At 34.9% G+C, this 10,666-nt stretch overlaps 1 protein-coding gene across 1 annotated transcript; it reads right to left on the minus strand.

The window, feature by feature from the left end:
- Positions 1–1,013: 1,013 nt before the first annotated feature.
- Positions 1,014–10,357, minus strand: LOC128547020 (uncharacterized). The gene is made up of 5 exons (XM_053518577.1): positions 10,200–10,357; positions 5,220–5,612; positions 4,857–4,978; positions 4,550–4,734; positions 1,014–2,196 (listed from the first exon to the last, which is right to left on the minus strand). The coding sequence occupies exons 1-5, from the start codon at positions 10,246–10,248 to the stop codon at positions 1,794–1,796; spliced, it is 1,152 nt and encodes a 383-aa protein (XP_053374552.1). The 5' UTR covers positions 10,249–10,357; the 3' UTR covers positions 1,014–1,793.
- Between the last annotated feature and the right edge of the window lie 309 nt (positions 10,358–10,666).

Genomic DNA, 10,666 nt, shown 5'->3' on the forward strand with positions numbered 1-10,666 from the left:
AAGTTAAACAGCAATCAAATATGGCTGTTACAAAGGCAGGGCACGTATTGCAGGTGAAAATTCGCTTGTATTTGTTAATGTGACACAACTCCAATTGCAGCAAACTAAACTGCAGTACAATATGTATATTCATACATGGCGTTTCACAGCACTTCTAGTCAAATCTTGGCAAACTCTGATTATGGTTTTAATCAAAGGTTTTGACTGCATTTCCAGTATGTATACTCAGTACAAACACCTGCGATTAAAATGTATATACTAAGACGGAGACATAAGCAAACACAGATCATTTTCAAACATAATCCGGGGTATTTACTCCATTCATAATGAGCTGATTTAACATAAAAACACCGAGTAGTCAATAAAAACGCTTGCACCAAATATCAGGTACAAATCTTGACATAGACAAAAAACCCTAAGAGATGTGCTTAAATGCATTGCTTATCGGTGAACATGCCTTTATGTTTCAGTCTCTACTTGTCCTGAAAATCACGTACACCTTCAAAGATTTTATTTAGATTGGTTTCTAAATACCTAATGAAACGCAGTTGTAAGTGGAGTTGTACACAATACGATCTTGTTTTATTCTCAAAGGCAGAAAGAATGGTTCTGACTCGGAAATAAATTGAGGGGGAAAAACAGAGTATAAAAACGAGGGATAACAGTCTGAATCAGCGTTTTTCTTTTAACGTTATCTTTTATAAGAGGTTAGATTATGACTACATAATGTAAACAGTCTGTTTATCGTCGGAAAACCTAATTTGAGTAACTTGAAATGCGTTGGAATTAGAATAGGGGTGTTTAGTGTCGTCTTTCAAATTCGGTGATTTATATGTAGCAAATATCTACTAGTACAACCCGTAAAACTAGACTTTCGCCATATAAACCTCCAAAACGCGCAAACACTCCATATTTTTTACAATACAAGCTCGGGGCAAATAGAACATCCGGCAACTCTAAATTGTATGTAGTGGTGAAGGTTGTTCACATTAGATAAAAATAAAGAAGAAGACTGTTTATTTGACATTTTACTCAACAAAGTATGAAATAAACATAATAATAAAACAATGCACGTCATTTTTTCTCATTTTAGCAATTATTAGCAATGTTTTATCTTAAACGTCTTAAGAAATCGGCAAAGCATTTAAACAGAAATGAATAACTGACACGCATACGCTTATACATATTTAAATGAACTTGTGACAGGCTTTTTTTTTTGTATGAATATTTAATGAAATTGTCTGCTGTATACAAACAAACACATAAACTTGACATTTTAATGACAACCCTATGTTTTTGTGTCAAAACAAACGTCAGCATATGTCATGGTAATATCAAATTTAGAGACGGATGTACATAAGGCAAAACCAGAAGTCACGTGACTCACTTCTTCATCGTAAGTCCCATCCTTGTTGATCTTGAAGCGCTGCTGGAATAAAGTACACAATAATCGTTCTTGAATCGCCTTTAGAATTTGTTAACAATACGAACCGTTAATTTACTCATACCCACAAAACCCTAAACCGCAGTAAAACATGCAAGTTCGTGAATCGCTATTGAACGCTAATGGCAGCCCTGTTAAAATACAAAGCTACATAATGGCATGCAAATAAAATAATTTAGTTTCTTGCATTTCTGACAATATATTGTCAGTGTGTTATATTAATTCCAGTTTCCCTTTTTTGTTCACGATGTTATGATACGTATATTTCATCTTGAATGTTAATGTACCATTCACAAATGTATTCATTTTGAATATAGTCTTTGGATAACGTCTAGTTGGTTTTCAGTTTTCACGCTCTAGGTGGGGCTCCACTAGGATTTTGTGATCTCATTTGGGCACTCATTGCTCTCATGGCTGCAATAAATTCCGGTGGCGGACGGGGGCCGGGGATTGGCTTAGATTTTTGTGACGTTGGTTTCCCCTTTTTAGTGGTTGGCGCTTCGGGTGAGGCGGTGGGTTTCCTTGGTGACGCAGCAGGTTTCGGAGGCGGGCCTTGAGATGCTGGAGGTAGTGTCATGCTTATCTGGGTTGGCTGTGGCTGTTGTTGTTGCTGTTGTTGTTGTTGCATATTCATTAAAGCCATCATCATGGCGGGGTTCATGGCCCCGGCGCCGGCGGTACCACCACCACCACCACCTTGTCCCATAGCTCTCATCATCATCATGGTTTGAGCCATATTCTGACCACCGGTCCTAAAGGAGAAAACAGCATGCAATATGATAAGAAGCAAAACCCAACGCAAGAGTCAAATGTTACGGAAACTGAGAAACGCCTTATCTTTAGAGACGCGCATCACAACATGAGTTACTTGCATGCTTTAATTAATCTAAAGTTAGTCAATGCACCAGATAATATAAAAAAAAAGTGTTGTCTTACAGGAATGTTAAATGAAAATGAAAAAAAAATATGTTATTTCATTATTGTTTCGTAAGTGCCCCTGTAATACTGAACTTTTTGTATTATTCGATTTCTAAATTGGACGATATAAATTCTACTTTTAAAGATTTTTTGCGAAATCTTTTGTATGCCTTGACTACATTTTTCCATGTTTAGTTTGCATTTAAACTTAATTAAAATAAAATATTAATGTATATTACGTTATAAACACGTAATGTCCGTCTTGTTCCTTCGTACGTGATTTCGGATTTTCTTCGGTTGTTACGGAAACCATTGCTTGTATGAGCAACATACGTGACCGAAGAATGCCGAAATAACAGACGAGAATACGGAAAAGTACGGAGACTGCCGATTCTACCAGCTTGAATAAAGACATACGGACGCGGCTCACACTATTCACGGTCTTGCGTTAGGTTGTAGTATACAAAGTCCCGGTTAACCCAGAGACCCGCATGCAAAATTATTACAGACTGTAGAAAATATGTCTCTTTTCTTAAAAAGGTTTAGGATACAATGACAGAAAAAAAAGCTGATGCACTGTACTTGTTAATTTGTTATAGTTTCAAACTAATGGTGCGAAGCTTTAGCAACATCAACAACGTCATTACCTTTATTAAACTCAAATCACAAAGTCACACAAGAGTATACAGTAAGACATTACAAATGTTTAGCATGAAGAAACAAGTTATTATTATGTTATTTAAAAAAAAAAAGAGAAAAACCAATCCTTCGACACAGCAAACGAGTTCAATCTTTTTGTTGAATATTTACTTTGCATGCATTTCTAAAAAATCATGGGGAAGATTTGAATCACAATTTCACAAATTTAGCTCCATCTCACGTATACATGCTAACAAGAGATCCTGTGTAGAATGTCTTGCCGGCTCAAATAAATCTTATCTTTAATCAAGATGAGAATCCCCAATATATCCAAGATCATGATATTGTACTGTTTTTTTTTTACAGTGTGCCAGTGAAAATATGACTGTCAACAGTCGTAGCTGAATATATGTTTAAACATTCGAGTTTAGCAGAAATTCGACAAACAAAAAGTATGAGTTGATATGCAGTAATAAATACATATCTATGTATAGGAGCTAAGCATGCATATATGTGTTTTAAAACTTCTGGTTTCTACAAAAATGTTAAAATCTACACAATAATATTTTCTTTCGTCTTGGTTTGCTGATTTATTGGGTACACATATGTAATACAGATTTTTATAAGCAAAGAGCTTTTGGAAAACCAAGCAAACTTAATATATCAAAATGAAACTAGTTGAAATAACTAATATCTACACTAACACTACAAATTATTCTAGAATTTCTGATATTAATTAAACAGACTGCAAATATGACATTACATTTTTACTACATAAATATATATATATAGTAAACATTACAAAAATAGTTTGCAAATATTATTAGAACATTTATTTGTACTGCATAACTCTGAAGCCTTGGCCCTCATTTTGTAAACCATACTAAGCACTCCCATTGCCCCATTGCCATCTGTACATACGTATTTTTACCCGTGCAAACCCGCTGCCATCCCGCCACATTGACATCTGGACTCTCGTATCGTAACCCATGCTAAACAGTTTATGCGAGTTGCAAAAAGAAAGTGAATATGTCATAGAGACAGGATGTGGACAGGTCAGCATGGATTACAATATCGCATTAAATCGCCATTCGCACTTGAATATTGCAACTCATGAATATGTCCATTCCATTCACAGCCATTTGCACTCACGTACTGCAAGTCATACTAACCGAATCCATCCTATAGCATCACCATCTACACTTATGTACCTTACTGTCTTTTCGTTTTTTATGATTACACGTTGTCATATAGCATACCTTTACCAATTTCCTGTCTGCTTTTGCATTGCAACCCGCGCTATCTGTCCCGGGTTTAGTTCCACCTGCGTCTAGGGTAGCCCCTTATTTAATGACCCAACTGTTATTGCCCTACCTTTTCATCTTGTTCGGATTTCGTCCTTTCGCACTACAATCTATAAATTATCTCGTATCCGACTTATCTATACTATAAATATTTTCTCTACTCTACATTTTATAATAATAATGCAATATTTACAAACTCCCACTTTCTTTCATCTAGTTTTTTGTGTGTATGTGTGTTACTTACCCTCCCATAGAACTCATCATGTTCATCATATTTCGTTGAGCGGGATCCATGGGACATCTTGGACAGCCCCTGCACACATAAAATGTCTCGGGGGTGAAAGGAATCTCCGTATTTTCGCAGAAAGGAAAACCGCATTGTGTGTGTCTTGGGCACATTGTTATTGTCATCATGGGATTCAGTCCAGGCTAAAAAAAATGAGAATAAAAATAACAATATTCTAACAAGATTAAATTATAAATGCGTCGTTTTCATGACATAAATATAATGAAAATATCAGCCATTTGAAAGCATAAAGAAAACGCAATACCAGTCCGTCTCTCTCAAGTGCTATTCTGTCAGTTGGTTGGGAAACAGCGTCCATTATTCTTTGAGAGTGACCGTTCATCTGAACAAAATGCCATAGAGCGTTTTGTTGTCCGGGATTGACAGCTGCAATATAACGAACAATCAGTTATTTAATTTCTTATTAATCTTCTTACAAAATTGCCGTTCAACCAACACAGCTACTTGTAGTCGTAATAATTTTAGGATTTATAAGCTGGGATCCCGAATGATGCAAATAATTATGGAGTAAAGTTCTCTTTTTATATATTCATGAATGTCATTTACTGTTAAGTTTTAATAAATCGGTCAGGTTGATTACTGCATCAGTCTAAAACCTGCTAGCTACCTGCATTGCCTGGGGCTGGTCCAGCTGGTCCAGTCAGCAGATTTGCGATGTTGGCGGCCATGCTGTTTTGTTGACCCTGACCTTGACCTTGACCTTGATTGTTTTGTCTCAACATGTTCAGCATCATCATCTGCTGCATCATATCACTGGATGCTCCAGCACCACCAGCGCCACCCATCATCATCATCATCATTGGATCAATACCACCCGAGCTGCCGCTGCCACCAGAACTTCCGGAAGCGCCTCCTGCGAGCGCTTGCATCATCATCAAATCCTGCATACTTCCCATTTCCCCGCCACTAGCCATACCGAGCGCCATAGGGTTCATTCTAGCACCTCCGGCACCTCCTCCATTCATCAATGCTAACACAGCTGGATTGATCTGACATAACCCTGTAAAACGACGAACAACTCTTTATTTCTATATTTGTCTTATATTTATTTGTTTATTTCATCAGAATTGTTTAAACAAGCCATTTCTTATATACCTTTATAAATTCTGTAAAATAATTGACTTGTATTTCACAATTAAATATGAATAGGCAGAAAAAATCACTAAGTTTCATTTTGATATCGTTAAACATTGAACATTTCGTTCAATAGCAAAACAACAAACGATGAGGTAGAGGTATATATAATAAGAGGGTCATTATAACAGTAGCTAGATCTGGGATCTCTCGTGGATTTTGCAAGGTCGGATCACACTCGGTGCTTGCACGCCTCGTGAGATCCGATCTGGCAAAAATCCACTCGAACCAAATACAGCATCCGGGCTACTGTTATAATAATCTTATTATATTTGTTTGGACAGGTGAATTTGTAAAGCTTTAATCAGGCTGTTCAGTTACTGGCGTCTCGTCATTATTTCTTGGTCATTTTTGTTAGATTGGGGTAATATTCGCGTCATTTTTAAGACAATAGACATGTTCGCGTTGTAAAGAATTCTAGTTCTGTCCTCTCATATTTCTAATTATTATACCTCACATAAATGTCCAATGCAAATTTCCTATTATTTTAACTTGAATAATATATCATATTCCCCAGTGATTTTATATCACATGCGCAAAATCGTTATTTTCAATTTCTGCGGAGGTGATATGATCCATAATTTCATATCACATGCGCAACAGCGTTATTTTGTTTTTCTGCGCATGTGATATTATTTTTTCATATCACCCGTTGAGAGATTGATACTTACGCATTGATTAAAAGACTGAGTAAGTCAATTTTCAGACGAGGCGCTTATATAGTTATACTTTAGGATTAAACTACCCTTTTCTGGTGCTCTTGCATGCGCGAAGCCGGCCGAATTTTCGTTTTTATGCTACGTGCAAAATATCTGGAAAACAACTTTTCATCTAATATTGAATCGAAACTACCACCATGAGATTGGAAATGATCTAACTAAGAAAATGAGTGCTCGCACTAATATGTTTCGTTTAGAAAAAAAGAAAGTTATCGCCGTTTTTCGAATGTAACTGATTGACGCAATGTTGAAATATTAGAATAAGTATACTGTAGGGGTCAGCGATATGTAAACGTCTCAACTTAATCTATCAAAAAAGTCTTATTACACAGCAAAGTCGCCATAACAAGTAAATACTCTTTAATTCTGTCTTCATTATTTGGTTAGTAATTACTTATTAATGTTAAATAAATTATGTTGATTTTCCAGTAAATGTTTTGACCCTTATAATCTTTCGGTATAATAAAATAAATATTGCATTCCTGAGAGGGTGATATGAAAAATGTTCACCCCTCGAAATATGAATATAGACCTCGGCTGGCGCCTCGGTCGATATTCATATATCTCGCGGTGAACATTTTTCATATCACCCTCTCAGGAATGCAATATTTATATAATACAACTTTCATGTACCATTATACCACGTGAAACAAAAGAAAACGAAAATGCTTAGTATTCCAATAAAACGTTGATGGAAGGCATTTAAGTGTCTTTTTTATCAACATACTTTATCTTCTGACCCAATAATCTTAAAATATCTGCTTATTTTTTAAAATATCAAGTGTCATGCATTATTGGATACGTCCCACTTTTAAGAATAAATAATAATCGCGAAAGCTTTTTCATTCATGTGCAAAAACCTTCGGTCAGTCAGGCTTCAAATAGGAAAGAAAAAGCCTCATTTTTTGTCTTACTCATGAATTTTTGACGGTTTAACAGATTTTATGATTTATACTTTGCTCCTTTTTCTTTCTAATTTTGGCACAACGTGATATTATGACGGTTAACCGTCAGTCACGTGGTGTTTGCTTATCATACCGCGCGTTAATGAGAAGAAATGACAAGATGTCAACTTGACGAAGTTCAGGTAGACAGTGACGTGACATATGTTGGATAATAATTCTAAATGACACATCATGCAAACAATGAATGGCTTTGTTTGAATACAAATGTCCTTTTTTGTTGAACTAAACGTCGGACTATGAAACACACGGAAAAATAGTGCACTGTGTAAATTGTCAAAGTTCGTCATGCGTGAAGCTGCTGAAATAAATAAATTATCATTTTCCATTCCCAAGACTTATTAAATGAATAAAAGGCGAGGTAGTATTTGGCCCAACTCCGTATTTAAAAAAAAATAAACAAAGACTAGTGTAGAACGATTTAACAATAATACTGAAATAAACTTTTGATTTTCTATATATAGCGTTTATACTGGTCACGTCTTTCGCATTGGAGCGAAGGGGTTACAATGGCGGGCTAATGCTGCTATTTTAAATTCACATTCAGGATGTGCGATGTACCTCATTCCTTACCCTGCTAAATTTCTATGATGAACTTGTCCATCTTTCAATTTTGACATTACCAGTAACTGTTAAAAGGGGTGCTTACCTAAACAATACTGAATGAATGGCGAACAGTGTAGATCATGGTCAGACTGCACGGATGTACAGGCTGATCATGATCTACACTGGTCGCAAAGGCAGAAGCAGTCGTGTCCAGCATGATAAGGGTTAGTATCAAAATGATTTATATTTTTTTCTGGATAACTAGCATTGGAAAACCTTGGTATTGCATCCTATGTTCATCTGTGTTTCGGATCTACTTTCTTTCAATTACGTTTAATAAGAACAATCCATTAAATTTAATTAATTAAGTTTATGTTCATAAGTTAAATGCTTGTATCCCTGCCTCTCTTTCACTCTGGCCAGTTTGTATGCTGAACTCCGATTGAGATCTTTCTCAGGGTAATAAAATCAAATCATTTTGTTCCCATGGCTATCGATCACTAAATTATTTCATCTTTAGGTATTTACTTCAAATGTGGAAAATACTCATCAATGTAATACTATGTAACTTCACTAAATATATATATATCAATTAGGTGTAGAGCTAAATTAATAGATAGTTGTTAAAAAGCTTCCAGTTTTTTTTTTTACTGCGGCGATGAACACCTTTATTATGTGTTTAGCTATACATGCCAGTGTCTAATGTACAATAATATTGATACACATAAATTTGTCGATTTTATTTTTACATCAACTATATACAGTAACTGTTCATGTTTTCATACATGGAATTTGACTATATTAATATACGTTTCCATGCCTGCACAAATGAATGTTTACGAAGGTTTTGTCATTTTTAGACCAAGTATGGTTTGATTTTGAGGTCAGCCTCGATGTTTTTGTACATTTTAAAAATGGAACTGTTCGTTATTAAGGTAATGTTATTCCATACGATAGTGGGTTTTGTCTAAATAAGGCAAAGTAAATCATGCTGATTTTAGTACATAACCCTGTACAGCAATTATTGTAACAAAATGGGCAGGGATTTTGTATCATCACAAGGTGTTACGTCAAATGGTTAATCATTACGTATTAGCCAGCTTAAAAATAACCCAGAAATTAAAATCCATATGAAACTAGTATTTCGATCAATCGTTCAGACATTAAATTTTGTAGGAAATGACAAAATCCAGTCAGATGCAGGCCTACAGTTAATTTAACTCATTCCATTGAAAACAAATGGAAATTTGAAAATGTATATATTGCATTACGTCAATAAAATGTCGTAAACTGGCATCATGCATAAGACAGATACTTTATAAACATTATGCACATACATTTTTCTCCTCACATGTAACACAAACTGTATCTCATAAAACAAAACGGTACTCTTTAATTTAAGGTTATGGAACTGAAATTTTCCGTTCGTTAACGTTCTCTCTCCGTCGTATGCGTTTTCGGCAGTCTCCGGCTGTTCTCAAATAGCAATTTTCTGTTATAGCCGAAGGATGCCGAAGTTACATACGGGAATGTGTAATCGCAAGGACATTGTCGTTTGTCATTACGGACTTAATGCTATAAATGTTAAAATGTACTTTTACAGTACTTTGTCTTATCTTCGGGAGAAATCCGGTGTATTATACAAAATGTAAAATTGCGTGATATGAGCAAAATTCGAATCTCTTTTTTACTGTAACTATATTTGAAATCTGTGAAAACTTCGGTCAGAAGAAAATTTCTTTCGGTTAGACAATAAAATTGAAATAAAATGTTAGGCAATAACTATGTCCAGTGTGACTGAAATTTACGTAAGCATGTATTAGAGCTGCTATCGCTAATTTTCTCTTTTAAAAAACCTATGAATTTTGATAACTAAACCGACAGCAGCAAATATACATAAGTATGATAAAAAAGAAAGTTCGATATAATAACAACAGAATAGGAAGTAGAAAGATGTCGATGTATTAAACTGGTCCAGTAGCTCTAATACCTTTTATAATTAAAAATGAAAACACATTAATTTGCAATGTGTAAATGCACGTGTATATTTCTTGTGCTATTTAAAAAAAAAAAAAAAAAAAAAAAAAAAAACTTGCTCGTTTATAGCACTTTGCATTATGATCGATTAAAAAAATATTGAAAAAAATACTGGACGATTTTTGTTATCTGATGCTTATGTTTAATTTCCTATAATAAATGAAAATAATAAAAAAAAAATAAACGTACCAGGTTGTGCAAGTAAGCCGAGAAAGAGAACAACCTTTAAAGACTCCATTTCTCTCCGAGTTTCTACATGTGACTGGCCTATGTCGACTAAACAAGCGAGGTTTATAAACAGCTCCCTTGCTTACGCCTCCAGACGTCATTTAGTCATGAAAGCGCCTGTCAGTTTATATCAAAACCCACGACGGATGCAATATTCTGTCTTATTTTGTATAATAATTAATGAACAGTCTTAATTATTATGAAATGCTTGATTGTTACAGCTGAAATATTTGCATAAATTGCATCTTTCCCTATAATAAGTGTCGTTCTCATTTGTATGAAATAGCCGATAATCGATCAATCACCACAAAATAATATCTTCATTCAGAAGTGTTAGACCTGTTTGTTTTACAATTAGACAATAACAAATGAGACAGACACACATTGAATATCCAGACAGTAAAAGTCTGTTGAGAGCAATTGATCTT

The sequence above is a fragment of the Mercenaria mercenaria genome, chromosome 11 (genome assembly GCF_021730395.1).
Source record: "Mercenaria mercenaria strain notata chromosome 11, MADL_Memer_1, whole genome shotgun sequence".
Lineage (NCBI taxonomy): Eukaryota > Metazoa > Mollusca > Bivalvia > Venerida > Veneridae > Mercenaria > Mercenaria mercenaria.